We start from the raw sequence: 18,138 nt of genomic DNA, 5'->3' as shown, positions 1-18,138 counted from the left end.
CAAGAAATTTCTCAACTCTCAAAGTGTTGTTTGTGTGCTCTCTTAACATGCTTGTTAGAGTTGATTCAGGCATTTGTTAGCGTAACACCCAAGCCTAACGCTACGAATTAATGAAACTAAAGTCTTTTGGTAATGCCAATACTAATTTAGCAATCGTATGGCCTTTTGGTGATGCTTTTAGGCCTCTTCAAATCTCTTCACTGTAGTATTAAGTGATTCGACGATTTTAAATAGCAATAGATTATTATAAAAAGATTGTTTTTTTTTAAATATGTTACGATTTAATAAACTATTTCCCATTAAAATATACACTCTCGAATTATCTATATTTAATGCTACATTTAAATTTTATTATTGAAAGTTCAAATAACATGGAGTTTGTTTCTTAAACCAAACATCTCATGTTGGAGAGTGTGATTACATGGTATTAAAAAATTTCCCCTAAAATTGATATGAGTCGAAAGTAGACCGGTTTAATATTTTTCGAATGTTGTGATGATGGATGTAAAATGATACAAGCACAAAAAAAAAGACAAAAACACAAATGAATTAGCAAAACAAAAGCAATATTCTAGTAACAAGAAGAAAAAAATATAGTAAAACAATTTCATTAAAGGAATGAAGATGAGTTGGTAGGGTTTAGCTACAAAGGCAGGGTACGACTCTTAAATTTAAGTTTTAAAAACTAAAATAGTTACTATAGGTTAGCTTTCAACTAACTCCAATGCAAGAAGTCCAAGTTTAAAAGAACATCATTTGTTGACGAATGGGTTCCCCTTTATAAAAGTTAACTATTGGGTGGCAATACGTCTATAGCGAATGCAGTGATAGTGTCACACGAACGCTAAGTAAGTCTTAACCATGAAATGATCCTCGAACTAATGTGGTAACAAAGACCACACGAAAGCCCAAGGCCACTCCTCTTAGTAAATCAGATCTAGGTGTAGGATTAAGGGTGAGTTTGGATGGGCGATGCGTTTACCTACGGTTATTGTAAAAACAGCAGTGGTAGTGAGATTAGATACTGTAGCGATACTGTAGCGTGAGACAAATAGTAAACTAAACGCACTGCACCGCACCCAATTGCCCATCCAAACCCACCCTAAGTTCATGATGCAAAGTGAATGAAAATTTACAATGAATACAATTAAAAATAATAATAATAAGACACAAAATAAACATAATCAATTAATAGGCTATTGAGATCCAGTGCCTTTAGTATAATTTTGCATTATATATATTTTTAATTTTTTGAACAAATTGGTTTAAATAAAATTTCATTATTCACATTAATATCATTTTGTACTTATCCTTGATGGTTTTTACATGCAAAGTAAAATGTAAGAAAATATTGACTCACTAATTACCTTATGTTTAACTAGTACTAAGTTGTTGATACGTTGTATTTCAATACGACAAATTAATCTCTTTCCACACCTAAAGAGCTTGTTTTCGAGTATTGTTCGAGTCTTTTTATCGCTTTTTCTTAATTCTGTTACAAGTATATGTTTGATGCACTTTCAAGGACTTAACTGATGGATAAGAACAAAGGAATCAAGCATGCAACTTCGGTATTGTGACCTGGGGGAGTTAATGTCACGACCTTGAGTATTCTGACTCTTAGTGTCACGACATCACTCTCTTATAGGTATTTATTTAAATATATGTATGAAATATCATTAAAAAGTATATATTTCTGAAATATAACTTTTTAAAAATATAAATTTATTTATAAAATTAAATATAACAATAATGGATACATATTCTTAGTTAATGCTAATCTTGGATTCATTATATATAGGCTTTATTACACCCATGTCTCTAGGAATGTAACGCACACTTCTAGAACACATCAAAAGAGTCTAGAAGGCTCGAAAAAGTTCGGAAGTCCAAGAAAGAGACCTAAACCTTATGGAACCAAGTAGAACATTTCAAAATCTCTATAATAGCCTAGGCAAGTATAGACTTGTAGAGAATGTTCTAGAGACTCAATCTTAATCATCAAATGTATTAAATCCTAGTTGTAAGATCAGAGGGCCTTAGCCTATATAAAGGAATACACCCTTCCTCATTTGTATATAGATAGAGATAGACAAGCCTTTTGAGCAATAACATTTCCAAGCATTAATTATGGTTCATAAGACTTGATTAGGGGTTCTAATTTCGATTCTTAAGTTCTTTCATAAGATTAATTAGGGTTTTAGATAAATTTAAATCTTCACGTCAATTTGTTGCAATGGCCACTGTTTAGTGATCGCAATAGACAGAATGGTGTGAATTGTAGCAGGTTTGACTACTAGACTTAGAGCTTGTTTGGTTTGGTGTATTGGCTATGCCAATACACCCCTAATCGATGGGCCCCACATAATACCTCTCTAATCCGCCGTTTGGTTCAGCGTATTGCTAATACGCGTGTATCCCGTTACTTTCCTAATCGGTGAAAAGCACCGATTTCTATTCCCCCCCTTCTGCCCAGATTAGGAACGGCTTCAGCAAACCCTCCCTGTTTTACCCTCCCCCTATCCCCTGTATTCCTCTTCCGTTCCTTCAAGCTTGCTCCCCTCGTTTCATTTCTTTTCTTTTTCGGCCGATTTGCTCTCTGTCGATTTGCTCTCTGTCGATTTGCGTCATCGGTTAGTTTTCCTCTCTGTCGAATTCGAGGTCAACCTTTTCTATTGTTTTTATCTAATCGGTTTCCCCTTTTCTCATTACAGGTTCTTCTTCATTGTGCCCCGATTTGCTGATTAACAGGTTAGTTTTCCATAGTTTTTTTGTTTGGATGGACGGGTGTGATTGAAATGTAGGAACATTTGTTGGTTAGGCTACCCGAAATGCATACTGTTTTTTGTTGATATTGTTATTATGGATATTGTAGGGAAAATTATGCATGTATGTCTTTATTCATCAGCATAGGACTGACAATCCTTTGAAAACAATAGTCGGATTTTTGTTCTCTCTTCTCTTCTAATCTTGGATTTTTGTTTGTTCTGTTGTAATTTTCGAGTCCTTTTTTTATCTCCAATACTAGTAGGAGTATTCTCTTTGAAGGTAACTTTTGTTTTTGGCTAGTTTTTTGGGTTATAACTCGTTTGGATCTCCATTTTATCGTGTTTGATTTCATGTTTATTGATCTGGGTATGCTTGATTTTGTTAGTTTTAATGGGTTTTGTTTTGTTTTTTTTGCTTAATTCTTGTTTTGATCTAATTGCCTGATGGGAATGTCAATTTTTGTTTCTTTGTTCTCCAATTTCTATTTTATCTTTAATCTGGTAGATCATGATGGTTCTATATGCTTGTTAAATCTTTATTCTCCTATTTTAAGTGCAAGGGAATTTAATAATTTAATTTGTTATTGGTAACTAAGCATTAGAGCTCAAAAGATCTTAGCTCTGAGCAAATTTTCTGAATGGTTGTTGAGTTCGTCTTAGTCTGTTTTTTCTTGCTTTCCGGTCGCGTGATTGATTATGTTAATTGCTGCCTGGATTGCTTATCAATGGCAGTAATGCTCAAAATAATGTGCAAACTTGTAGTCTTCTGATTAATTGTGTTAATTGTTGATTTTGATTTTTCTACGGATGACAAGATTCGAACATAGTGTTTAGGGTATTCTCCTAAGAGCGTGAAACAACTGAAAGCATGTGTTTGGAATTTTGTGTGGGTGTGTGTGATAAGTGGTCTTTTGTTATAATATAATCAAAATGATGGATGATTGGTTTAAAGAATGGCCGTTTCTCTTGTTAAAATTCAGTATCATGTGAAGTTGGCAAATCTGTGTCTATATGGAAATGTAACTATTTTTTGTTAGAGGAAGAATGCTAGTTGGTAAGTATATATATTTGGTTTTGTACTTGATTCCTTTTGAGTGATATAATGCATGGTTTTAGGTGAAATGCAATTTATGAATTTGTAAGTTTTAGGCCGAAATTCATATGTTAATCGATAACTTGTATGTATAGTTCAATAAATTGCTATTCAAGTTGTACATGTTTGGTGCAACAGTGGTTTAAGTTAATTAAGGTATTGATATGAGATCATTCGGTATTTGGGAATATAGTATTTAATAAATAGGAAAATTTGAACATACTTGTTTAGAAGATGTATGGGACTATGTGATTTGGATTGGTGTTTATATTTCATAAGCATGTACCTGCCTTAATAGATAAAATGGTAAAATCGGCTAAAGCATGAATTACTAATGACACATATATATAAGTATATGTTTTGGTGAATATCATGAAAACACATACTTACTATGGTTTGAGAGTTTTATAATGACCGTATATGTATAAATTTACTTGGATTATGGATTTGAGAAATGGTAAGTGGCACACATTTATATGTGTATGTGCACAAGTTAGTAAATAAATAAAAGGTATAATTTTTGGTTCTTTGAAAAGTTCAATATTGTATATGTTATTTTGATCTTAGTTATTCGGTTGTGGGTCATGACTAGTTTTAAAAAGTTATTAATAAGGGTTAAGGGTGTTACATTTTTGCTGAGAGAGTGACCAATTTATACATTTTCAATACTGACAGGGACGAAAAGAGCATTTATTCCAATTTGTTATTCGAATTATTTGAATTGTAAAATTTTAATTTGACTTGAAATCAAAGCTCAAACAGTTTATTTGAGTTAACTTGAAATTTTTGAATAACTTGATTTGATGAAAATCTAATTTTGAATTATCTTTTTCGAATGGAATCAGATTTTGCTCGATCTTAAAATCTTGACAAAGTTCAATGATATCTTTACTCAAACAACTTTTCAAGAAATCAGTACATGTTGCAATTAGTGTCTTGTTTGATAAATTTATTTGAAAGTGGAGCTTCCATATTTAAGTTATAATTGTTGATTAAATTATTTATACATTTCTTAACAAATTTATGAATCATAAATTATAATAATAAAAGTTATTTTGAGAGTGGAAGTTAAAATTCTAATATAATCGATAAAATGTAACATTATTTATAGCTAATGGGATCTTGTAACTCGGAAAATAAAATTGAAAAAAAATTAAACATTCATTGATAAAATGTATATTTTAAAATAAGTTGTATTCTATAATAATTTTAGTTGAGTCATTTGATTTTAAAAATTACATCAATAATTAAAATAAGGACTTTAATATTTTATTGCTATAAGGACTAATCAATAATTAAAATAAGGACTTTAATATTTTATTAAAATAAGGACTAATCAATAATTAAAATAAGGACTTTAATATTATATTGCTATAAGGACTAATCAATAATTAAAATAAGGACTTTAATATTTTATTAAAATAAGGACTAATCAATAATTAAAATAAGGACTTTAATATTTTATTAAAAATCACGAAATTTAATATTTTAATAACTTCAATTTAAATTTAAAATATTATAAAAGTTTTAAAACAAGAGAAAGAAGATCATTAAAGCAAATCCTCATACAATCCAAAAAAATAATGTTGCTTAGAAAATCTTTTCACTTTTTAACCTTCTAATTATTTAGTAATACAATTTATTAATAATTAGGATTTTTTTTTTTAAAATGTGGCCAACCAAAATATCTAACTTTGTTGCAACGATATCATTTAGTAGATACCATTTTGCTTCGTGTGTTCTAAATTTGTATTGTTTATTTTTATTTGATAATGTGTAATTGCAACTTCAATTCATTGATAGTGTGTTCTAATTTTAATATGTTGCAGTAATGGCTCGTCTGCCTTTAATTGCACAAAGTGTGAGGCGTAGAAGAATTGGTCTTGCATTGACAATATGGTTAGAAATCTGTAGAATTGCGATTTGGTTCTTGTTTAGAATGGGTGCTAGCCTTAGCCTACAGACTTATAGACCAAGGATTAGGTCATATACCTTAGATTTTTATACAAAATGGGATTATGTGAAGAGGCTTGTATATGCTAGTGACGAGACTTGTATTGAACAAGTTAGGATGAATAGAACTGCCTTTTTTAAACTATGTGAGATGTTAGAATCGATAGGGGGATTGAAGTCGTCAAGGTTCATGCTTGTTGATGAGCAAGTAGCAATGTTTTTACATATCATCTCCCATCACCTGAAAAATCGAGTTATCAAGCATCACTTTAGAAGGTCCGGGGAAACTGTAAGCAGAGCATTTCATAGTGTTTTAAATGCTGTCATACACTTACAAGATGTCTTATTTAAAAAGCCGGAGCCAATTACAGCTGATTCTTCTGACACAAGGTGAAAATGGTTTAAGGTAGTAGACTGAGTTTTATATATAGCTTGTACAACATTTAGTTGACTTAGGTTTAAATTAGTATTCTAACACAAGGTTTTATATCATGTGATATAGAATTGCTTAGGTGCTCTTGATGGAACCCACATAAAGATTAGGGTGCCAACAGTTGATAAACCTAGATATCGAACCCGAAAATGTGACATAGCAACAAATATGCTAGGTGTTTGTACACCTGAGATGCAATTTGTTTATGTTCTTTCTGGTTGGGAAGGTTCAGTTGCCGATGGACGGGTGCTTCGAGATGCCATTAGTAGAAGACATGGACTAAAAGTTCCTCATGGTACAGTGTATACTTAGAGGAATTTGAATTATTCATTAAGATCAAACTTTGTTTGCTGAATTAATCATTTTTTAGCCAATTTATTTTATATGTTGTTATTATCTAGTTGATGCTGGATACACAAATTGTGAGGGATTTCTTGCACCATTTAGAGGACAGCGATATCATCTGAACGAGTGGCGTCAGGGTTATCAGCCAAGTTCTCCGTAAGAGTTTTTTAATATGAAACATGCCTCAAAGACGTAATGTCATTGAAAGATGCTTTGGCTTATTAAAACTTAGATGGGGAATACTTAGGAGTCCATCGTTTTATCCTGTATGGGTGCACAATAGAATTATTATTGCATGTTGTTTGCTCCATAATTTTATTCGAACCCATATGAGTATTGATCCCATTGAAGCGGAGGTGGGAGAAGGATTACCTACTAATGTGGTGGATGACGATGAACCGAATATCACAAATATTCATCCATCGGATGCTTGGGCAACTTGGAGGATGGAACTAGCCAACCAAATGTTCGATGAATGGCAAGCATCTAAAAATTAGTTAGGTTTAGGGACAAATTCAGTTTGAATTGATTTGTTGATGTTATTTTATGTATCTACTTTATGAAACTTTGGTGGTCTTTGATTAAAATTTTGTATTGTACTAAACTTTGTTGAATTATAATGTAATTATCTTTTCATTAAGTATGTGTTATAAATTTAAATTTAGTATTGAACTACCGATATAATATTATAAACTGTTCACCAACAATTAAATGATATTCAAAATAGTAAATAATGTTAATTTGTTTTTTTTTCTTAAGAACAATATGTCAGGTGTTCCACCAACGGGTGCTTCTTCTCAAGCTTCTCGAGGAAGCAAAAGAAAATGGGTTCCAGAGGAGGATGCAGCCTTGGTTTCTTGCATGGTGGATTTGCACAATGTAGGAACATTTAATGCTGATACCGGGTTCAAAGCCGGTTATTTGTACGAGCTAGAGAAAATGCTAGAAAAGGCTTTACCAAGAGCAATGTTGAAGGCGAAACCAAATATTGAATCTCGGATTAGGTGCCTAAAAAGGGAATGGTCAGTCGTCTACGATATGCTTAATGGCCAAAACAACAGTGGTTTTGGTTGGGACGAGCATAAGCGTACTCGTTGTTGTCAAGATGCGCTTTAGGAATCCTATGTAAAGGTAAAATGTATTATCAAGTATTTATTTGTTTTTTACAAAACTTATAACTAATATGATTTCCTCATTTTTTAGAGTCACAAAGAAGCCTCTCGATTCGGACATCGTTTTTCCTTACTACAACCACTTCTCGCGATATACGCAAGAGATCGAACAGGAAAGACGCTCAAACAATTGCGATGTTCTTGAAGAAATACATCTGAGGATGAACGTATTACTGAGATATGAATGAAGAGAGAAACACATTCTATGATCATGGTCGACGTCTCTTTAGACGACATGGATGTTTCGCACAGATCCGCGAGGAGATAGAGACCAAGGGGGTTCCTCATCTTCAAACAACAGAAAGAAGAAATCTGATGCTCGTGATAATGTGTATTCTTCATTTGAGGAGGCTGCCACTTTGTTGGGGGAAAAAATCCAGGCCGTTGGCGATCAAATCAGTAGGACTATGGCCTCCGAGGTGGTAGTTCAGCAGAAGTCAGAGGAAAAGATGGAAGAGAAAGCTGCAAATTTATATTCAGCCTTATGGTCAATTGAAGGTTTAACCAACGATCAGCGGTATGATGCTTTGAGTAAAATTCCCGATCATCCAACTCAAATGATCGTTTTCTTTAGTTTACCTTCTGTTGCCCGATTGGAATGGGTCAGAAGATTTCTTTCTCACCATTAAATATCAATGTTCAAACTTTTTCATGTTGTAAAACTATATAACATATGGATTATGATGTACAATTTCATTTTCATCTAACATTTTCTTAATATAAGTTAATTATGTTTATGCAGAATATAATTCTCAAGTTATATATTGATTTTAGTAAATTCATATAAGAACATTTTATTATTAAGAATTTTATGAAATTATATATCACTGTTAAATTATATTTAATATTAATTATTTTAAATTGTATAAATTCATAATTGAAAATTTATTATCAAGAATTTTATGAAATTTAATATTAATTATTAAATTATATGTAATAATTATTATTTTAAATTATACAAATTCATAAAATATAATTTATTAGTTATAATTATTTTAAATTTTATTAAATCATATATTTTAAATAAAATATATTTAATATTAATTATTTCAAATTTTCATTTATAGTATCATATATTATGATTTGAGTAAATTCATATAAGAATATTAATTATTAAGAATTTTATTAAATTATATATTTTAATTATAATATATTTAATAATAATTATGTTAATTTATATTTTACAGTATCATATATTATGATTTGAGTAAATTCATATAAGAATATTAATTATTAAGAATTTTATTAAATTATATATTTTAATTATAATATATTTAATAATAATTATGTTAATTTATATTTTACAAGATCATATATTATGATTTGAGTAAATTCATATAAGAATATTAATTATTAAGAATTTTATTAAATTATATATTTTAATTATAATATATTTAATAATAATTATGTTAATTTATATTTTACAAGATCATATATTATGATTTGAGTAAATTCATATAAGAATATTAATCATTAAGAATTTTATTAAATTATATATTTTAATTATAATATATTTAATAATAATTATGTTTAAATATGATTAAATTATTTATTATTGATATTAATAATCTTATTAAAATTTAAATAACAATAACAATAATTACCAAAACAAATTTCGCTAATTATTAAGAATTTTATGAAATTATATATTTTAATTAAAATGGGTTTAATAATAATTATGGTTAAATATGATTAAAATATTTATTATTGATAATAATAACCTTATTAAAATTTATATAACAATAACAATAATCATTTACCAAAACAAATTTATGCTAAGGGTATTCTAGTCATTTTAGTTTTTTCCATTATGCTATTACACCTCTATTCCATTCAACCAAACACAAGATTACTATTACGCCTCTATTCCATTACATTCAACCAAACAGTTGATTTGCTATTACACCTCTAATCCAATACACCTCTAATCCAATACAGCGAACCAAACGCACTGTTAATGTTTCACGAAAATGACACCAACGAACTTGAGAACACCCTTTGGCAACCAACTGCCCTTTCTGGCGAACCACTATACCATCCGGATTCTGTTTGATTTTAAAAAACCATTTGCAACCAATTGTCTTTCGTCTCGGAGGTAAAGGAAGTAAAGCCCAAGTGTTGTTATGAAGCAAAGCATCATATTCCTCCTGAGCAATCATCCTCCATTTCATACTAGAAAAGGATTCATCAGTATTATGAGGCTCTTGTTTAGTAAGTTCAACTGTCAACACCTTCGGTTTAAAGATATCTGCCTTCGATCGAGTGACCATAGAATGAGTATTGACAGGCTAAGGCTGAAGATAATCAATAGAAACGAGAACTACTTGTGTAGGAGAGGAAGTGTTGAAGTTACTGTCGAAACAAGGACTAGCATAGTTGGAAGGCATCAGGATTCAAGTTCTGAAATAAAGTGGTTGGGACTGGCTCGAAGGAAGAAACCTTCGGTTGAATCAATGGAGCAACATTTGAGGAAACCTTGAGTGAAAAAGAGGAGTGAATGATAGGGCAAAATGTGGTAACTCGATCTGACGTTGGAGATGTCAATGGAGCACTAGAAGCAGCAAACAAGAAGTGATCCTCATCGAACACCACATGTCAAGAAATAAACATCCGTCCATCTGAAGCAAGATAGTGATAACCTTTGTGTTGAAAGCTATAGCCAAGAAAAGTACACGGTTGGGACCAAAACTCCAATTTATGTTGATTACACGGTTGAAGGTACGGGTAGCAACAACCCCCAAATACATTAAGGTAATTATATTCTGGATAAGTACCATAAAGCACCGAATACAGAGACTGGTTTTGAAAAATTAGAGTGGGCAACCAATTTATCAATGAACAGCATATGAGAAGGCATATCCCCAATACCAATGAGCTTGAGCTAGTAATGTAAACCCAACTTCAACTATATGACAGTGCTTTTGTTCGACGATCCCATTTTGCTCGGATGTGTGTAGACATGTAACACAATGGATAATGTCATGTTGAGCCAACAAGGAAGTAAATGGGCGAAATTCACCACCCCAGTCACTTTAAAACTACTTTATGTCTTTGCCAAACTGAATTTTCACCAATTTTTGAAATCACATAAAACAATCAACAGCTTGATATTTCTTTTGAATGAAAAACAACCATGTAAATCTACTACAAACATCAACAAATGAAACATAATACCAACTAGTCCCGAAACTAACAAGGGCAGGACCCCATAGATCAGAAACAACTAGATCAAATGAATGATGATACACGATGGTAGAAGCCGAAAATGGTAACTTGTGTGATTTCCCTTGTTGACAATCAGAACATACATGTTGCATTTTATTAGTAGGAACAGAAACATTACAAGATTGTAAAAGAAACTGGAGAATACTCAACGACGGGTGTCCAAGTCGGCGATGCCACAACTCAAATAAATTACTCTTAGTAGTCAAGGAAGAACTAATGCCCAATTCTGCATTATGGAGAGAAATGTCAGAACTTTGAACTAAACCTATATTGTCGGAAGAAGACACCGGAGAAAACTGATATAATCCTTCATGTGTGTGGCCTCGAAGCAAAATTTCTTTGGTATGTATATCCTTTACAAGACAATAAAATGGATGAAAACACATTATTATCTTGAGCAAACTGAGAAATCGAGTGTAAATTTTTACGAATAGTAGGTACATGTAACACAATTGTTAAGTGCAATAATTTACGGGAAGTAGAAATGGCACTATGGCTTAAGCGCGCAATAGTAGCACAAGAACCATCACTCATAAGGAGAGGAATTTTATTTGAATATTCACTCGTATTACTCAATATGGAAGCCTCATGATAGACGTGAATTGTAGCACCAGAGTCGGGGTACCAAACAGACATTTCGGTGGAGGTAGATAGGAAAGACATAGGTTGGTTGGACGAAACATTTACTAGTCCAGCAGTATCCGGCAAATAAGTCCCAGCAGTAGCAACATTCGACAAACAAGGCCCAATAGAATTGGGCAAAGCAAGTGCAGAAGAACTAATAACAGCAGGCCCATAGGGCGGAGCAACAGACCCAAACATAGTAGGAGGCCCATATGTCATTGACCCACTCGACTTTGGCAAATAAGTTACCTGATTCACTTGGGCCATGAGGCTAGCTTGTGATAATGGGCCAGCAGATAAAACATGGGAAAACGGACCATAGGACAAATGAATTTGTGATGAAAACCCATGAGGAGAAAAAGCATTAAGGTTCGGGGCAGCCACCGAAAAACCTTCATAGACCTGAGAGATCTTGGCACTAAAAGCTGCGGCAAACAAATGGCACGTCGTGCTCCATACTTCATGAGTTGTGTTGGCACTTGTAAAATGCGATAAAAGATCGCCACTAACTGTGGATAATAGCCAAGATGCAAGAAGTTTATCTTGTTGATGGTAAGATACAAAGCCTGGGTTATAAATCAACTTCCCTTTCTAATCCGGCACAAATCGAGATGGAGTTGGAATAGTACCATTGACGTAGTGAGTAAGTCCATATCCATCGATGATAAGCCTCAGTTGATGTTGCCATTGAACAAAAGTATCATCTTTAAGCTTCCCTGTATCATGGCGAGGGAAAGATTGAACAACTCGGTGGACCCTTTCTCTATCTGGAAAACATAGTGACGAGGATTTGTGAACAGGAGCAGAATTTCTTGGAGAAATTGCTTCATTGGCAGACACATCATGCAAAGTTACAGCCATCAAGCACAACAAAAAGCAACCTAGAAAAGAGCTCTTGATACCATGAAAGTAACTCACATACAAATGCAAGAATACACACTTTGTTTACTCATGAATGAATCAGAAATTTTAGCTTGAATATTATTGAGATAGAAGAGAGTATATATACACATATAGAATGAGAGAAACTATTATTTAACCAACTAATAGAATCTTTAACCAACCAACTAGTTCTATTTCAAACGACTCTAGAATAGCCAAACCTCCCTACACTTCATTCTCAATCTTTTATTTAGCATTTCATTTCATTCTCTCTTTAAAGTGAGCTATAATCCCTCCTTAATATTTAGCACTGTTTCTGGATAAAACTTACGCAATTCAAACTTGTAATGACCAACTTTCTCACCTTTACTCTCTTAGGACCTTAGTTATGATTGCTTTAGCTTTCCTTAAATTTTTAACAACATCAAGTTTACATAAATTTAAGAATAGCTTTCATAAAAAATTAAGCGCTATGCAAACTTCTTACCTTTTTCGCCTTGATCGAATGATAGTAACTTTGTTGTAAATTTTCTCTTCTTTCTCCACCGAATGATAGCAAATTTGGCTAATTCTTTTGCTCCATTCAATTGTCCACTAAGAAAACAAGCATGAAATGTAAAGCTTGTTTAATTAAGCTAACACCTTACTCACTTTTCACCTTAATCCACCAAATGACACCTAACACCTACTCGCTTCATAATCGTCGATAACTTTTTTCTTCCAACATATAATATCATCACAGTTTAACCCAGCCATTATTCGCAATTTTAGTCCCTTTTTACTTAATAGGAAAATCGCACCTTAACTCGCTCCTATTTCATAAAATTCAGTTTAGTCATTACTGAAAAATTGCCAATTATACTTTACTACCTTTCTTAACTCCTAAATGTCTAATTCAATCAGCAAATTGGAGAAGCTTAGGGAAACCTTAAGAAGAGCAGCTTTTCAAGAGAGGAAAAACCCCTAAATGAGGCAAAAAAGAAAAAAAGAAACGGTGGATGTGAATGTGAGGAAATCTTTAAAACCCTAATTTTCTGTTATAAAAAAAATACATTTATTACTAGAAATAATATGGTTTAATAGCCTTATAGGGCTTGCATTGGCAGCCATTTGTCAACAACCAATTTAGTAATACCATTGGATGTTGCCGGCGGAATCAAATTTGTTGTTTTTATGAGAAATTTTAATCTGCAAATTTATTAAAAGTATACTAAACTTGCATCATGGAAAACAGTGAGAACTATGATGAAAATTTTAATCATATAAAAACTATGAGAACAAAAAATAATCACAACCTTTTAGACCAAACCAAGTTTAATTCATTAAATAAAACGAAGTCAACAAATCTTTTTACGTTTCAGCAACTATATTTTTCAAAAATTAGAAATGAAAAGTAAGACCTTAAGATTATCAAAATTAAAAGAAAATTTGTATATTTCTTCCTTGAATGAAAAGACTATAGGCATTTGCGTGGGAGAATGAAAAGAAAATTGAAAAGATAAAGAATTGAATGATAAAAATACAAAATAAAAATAAAATTTATAAGCATGCTTCATAGGAAGGATAAAAAATAGAAGAAAAAGTAATTTTAAAAATGCATTAGTTTACTTTGGACTAACATATAAATCTTTCTCATTTTCTCTTCTCATCATTCCAACTTGAAAAAAATTCTTTTATGTGTTAGAATGAAATATTTTCTTCTCTATCAAGTCCACTTAAATTTATTTTCTTTCCAATTTTCCACTCCCTTCTCTTATCCCTCAACTTTTCTACCCAAAACAAACACACCCTAAAATTTTCCTTGGTAGAGTGGAAAAAATTGAAGGAATAGAAAGATAGACCATTCCATAAGTGTGCTTGATAAGAAAAACAAAAAATAAAATAACAAAAATGTTTCTTTCGAACCATTACTTGATAGAATTAAAAATTAAAACAAAACAAAATAAAACATTTAAAAAATACATAATTTTAAACTAGCATATACTTCTTTCTCATTTTCTCTCCTCTTATCATTTCAATTTAAAAAAATTAATTTTAATACATTAAGATGAAAAATAATCATCCTCCTATTTTCTTTCCTCTCACTTATATTCCTTAGCACACTCAAATTATTCTCTTCCCACTTTTCCATTTCCTCCTCTCAATCCTTCACTTTTCCACCCAACTAAAAACACCCTTAAAAAATTAAAAAAATTTAGACAGCAGACATTAATATTCAAATCGATAAAACATACCACTTTATCACAAATATGCGCCCCCATGTAAGCAAGTTTCCATTTTTGCTTGAATATATTACTTTAATATATGATAAAAGATACTTATAACACTTGATGAAAGGATTGGATAAGCATGGTTAACTAATAGTAAGCAGTTGCTTAGATAGGAAAAAGCTTAATTTGAAGTTTCCAGAAAGTCCAGGATGGAAGGGAAACCAACATATTGTTTATACTTAAATATTTTCTGTCCCAAACCTTTTAGGACAACCATAAGCAGTGGTTCCAACATTTAATATCTCACATATCACTTCTCACTGCCACCAAACAGGTAATCCAAGGAAGACCCACCGCCAGGCGCGGCGTGAACCTTAGTTGTCCGGCGCTCCTGCCCAGACAAAGTTATCCAATTATTTAGTTTATGCATTACTTCAAAGAAAATAAATGGTATCGAATTTTAAGCATGAATGTTATAAGCATGTGTGATGCATGCATGATTTTGCCAAACATAAGTAACAAGAAAACCCTTTGAGGGGCATGCTAGAAACTATAAAATTATAAGCTAATACGATGATAAAAACTTATAATTTAATTTTGATCTCAGCATACGGATATTCATATCCATATCCCTACATGATACTGGTGCACGCAAAGTTCAGACCGCTAAATCATATAACCGAAGAAAGGGAAAACAATGTAAAGTTGGCAATTCCCTGACCCAAGCTTTCATAATTTAGTAATAAACACGGATGAAGTCAGAAATTTTGTGTTAGGGTCAAGATAAATTTATAAAACTTGAGAGTTTATGTTAAAAATATCAAAATTGAATTATTATTTCTTAAAAGGGGCCAAAATGATTTTTTTTTCTTTTTAACCAGGCCGAGGATCCTACCCTTTGGATCCACCCCTGGCGACAGAGGTCAACTTCCCTACAATAGATTATGATTCCAAAACATTTACTTTATATTAAATATAAACAGAGGTCAACCAACAGTCAGTTGAGGTGGTGAGGACCTCACCCCTAATAAACATTTACTGTATATTAAATATTCCAAAACATTTTTTCTTAGGGTCAACTATAATAATAGTCACTCAACTATTAGTACATTTATTTTTTCGGTCACCTGACTATGAAAAGTCACAAAATGGTTCCTCAATTATTCAATTTTATCCTTTTTTTATCATCATCTAACTAACGGTTGCAGCTTTTAAAGTTGGCATAATAACAACTTTAACCCTCAATATTTATACATTATGTCAATTTAGTCTTGATTATGAAAAATCATACCATTTACACTTAGTGTAATTTGGTCTTTTTTTTGCAATTTTGCTTTTCTTTATGACCCTTTCACCTAAAAAGCTAAAAAATAAATTTCTTAGCTAAAATTTGATTGAAAATATACGCAGAAAAAATAGAAAGACTCAAAAATCCAATATGAGAAGCACGCTTGTTGAGAGGGCTTTACCTTATACACTTTTGGCCCAACAGGGATTAGTCTCAAAACTCCTAGTTAGAGAAAAGAAAAAAAGGAAATGCTCCTCCTGAATCCTAACATTTTATTTCCTAATCATTTATGTCAAATGAACTCATCTAGGAGCTTCAGCATATGATTTTAATTTTATGCAAACTGCAAAGCAGAACATAATTGCCAGATGTGATTTTTTCTTTCTGTTCTAATTATATATGAGATATAGACAATCATAAAGTATTAGCATCATTTTTGAAAGTGAGTATGATATTATAGATGGTGAAATTTAAGCAAAATGTAATTCATCAATTCTTTGTGTAGATCAACTGCAGACATTTGATTAAACATTACTAAGTCACCATTTAAAGAGAATTGAGACTAGTATTCTACCGTAAGAAAGTTGCCACAATTCTGGCCATCAGCTCGGAAATAGTTGTTCGTTTTGCTCCCTGGAACACCTGCAGGGATCTCCTTAGCATCACCCGATGATGGTGAAGCAGTGGTCGGTTTTTGCACGGTTTCCTTCACAACCTCAATCTGCTTCTGAGGAACTTCACTACTGGTGGTGCCAGTACTCGTGACATTGGTTGGTTTCGGAGGTGAAGCTTCTCCGCTCCCGAAAAGGTAACCCAAAGAACTCTGTCCCCCACCACTGCTGACTCCACGACCCATGTTCTCTAACTTGGGACTTCTAAGCAACTAATTCATGGAGAAACAAATATTCCAGTAAACACCAATAGATCTATAGTTATAAACTGAAAAAAAAATTAACAAGAACCATTTACGTATATTGCTCGGACTCAAAGTGAGTTCTGACATGGATTTACTTAATGTTTCCAAAGTAACATGGTTATCTACAAAATCCCAAACTTCAATTCAAGTTTCAGAAATGAAACTAATTACAGATTAGATTAGGTAAAATCCAACACATAATGCAGTAGGATTCCCATTAAAAAAATGTCATTTAATCAAGAATAGCCCGCTAGTAAACCCAAATCCAATCTGATTCAAAGTCTCACATTGAGCTGAAATTTTCTGTTTGATGTGAAACTTAACAAGCAAATCATCAACAAAAGATCTAAAAAAGCCAGATGCAATTACATAAATGAGATTCAAAAACATTTTCAAGAAGATTTAAGAAAAAAAGAAAAAGAAAGCCAAATGCCTAACGTTTCATCATACAATATCGACCCGGAATGTACAACACCATGTCAAAGCATAAAGCGGAAAAAATATAGTTCGCGAATGCATAACGCCATGTTATTAGAGCATAAAGCGGAAAAAACAGATCGAATACAATCAGGATTTTCTCAGGAAACAAACAGAAATAAATAAATGAAAAGAAATTTGAGCATCGGTTTCCTTTTTAGAAAAATTTAGGTTTAGCTTCTCACCCTGTTTGTTTGGTTGTTCTTTGATCAGATCTGGAATCTGAAACGAAAGCAGAGAACAAGGTAAATTATGGGTGGGATTTTTTAGATTTTATTTTTCAATTGTTTTATTCAATAATAATTTCTTTAAATTTTAAAAGAAAAAAAAATAGGCCTTAAATTATTGGTTCCACCGCTTACTATTCGATAAGAGGAAACTACGTGGTACACACTACCACTCAACTATTGGTAATTTAATTACGTAAATGGTAACTTAATAATTTAATTTTGTCCTTTTAATCATCATTTGGATAATATTGATAGTAATTTTAACACTCAATATTTATAAATTATCTCAATTTAGTCTTGATTTTAAAATAAATTAACCTTTAATATTTACACATTGTGTAATATGGTTTGTTTGTTATTTTTTTGCATTGAGGAGAAATTTTAAATGAATGAGAAAATATGAAAATTATTACCTTAGATTTTTATGTGTATATTTTCAATCATTTTAGTTGATAATTTTATTTTTTAGCTTTTTAGGTGAAAAGATCACAAAGAAAAATAAAATTGTAAAAAACTAAATTA

At 31.8% G+C, this 18,138-nt stretch overlaps 1 protein-coding gene across 1 annotated transcript; it reads right to left on the bottom strand.

Moving 5' to 3' along the window:
• Positions 1–14,848: 14,848 nt before the first annotated feature.
• LOC105788078 (protein SPIRAL1-like 3) lies at positions 14,849–17,726 on the bottom strand. Its single transcript, XM_012614796.2, has 3 exons — positions 17,572–17,726; positions 16,568–16,876; positions 14,849–15,096 (listed from the first exon to the last, which is right to left on the bottom strand). Exons 2-3 carry the CDS (start codon positions 16,847–16,849, stop codon positions 15,016–15,018), a joined length of 363 nt encoding a protein of 120 aa, XP_012470250.1. The 5' UTR covers positions 16,850–16,876; positions 17,572–17,726; the 3' UTR covers positions 14,849–15,015.
• Positions 17,727–18,138: the final 412 nt, after the last annotated feature.

The sequence above is a fragment of the Gossypium raimondii genome, chromosome 7, assembly GCF_025698545.1.
Source record: "Gossypium raimondii isolate GPD5lz chromosome 7, ASM2569854v1, whole genome shotgun sequence".
Lineage (NCBI taxonomy): Eukaryota > Viridiplantae > Streptophyta > Magnoliopsida > Malvales > Malvaceae > Gossypium > Gossypium raimondii.
This window is presented reverse-complemented; position numbering and strand designations above follow the sequence as displayed.

Excerpts from the sequence above, each read along its gene's own strand:
- LOC105788078 (XM_012614796.2), bottom strand. The coding sequence starts at position 16,849 with ATGGGTCGTGGAGTCAGCAGTGGTGGGGGACAGAGTTCTTTGGGTTAC. Across the intron at positions 15,097-16,567 it reads ATTGTGGCAACTTTCTTACG|GAGCGCCGGACAACTAAGGT; the intron begins GTAGAATACTAG and ends TTGTCTGGGCAG.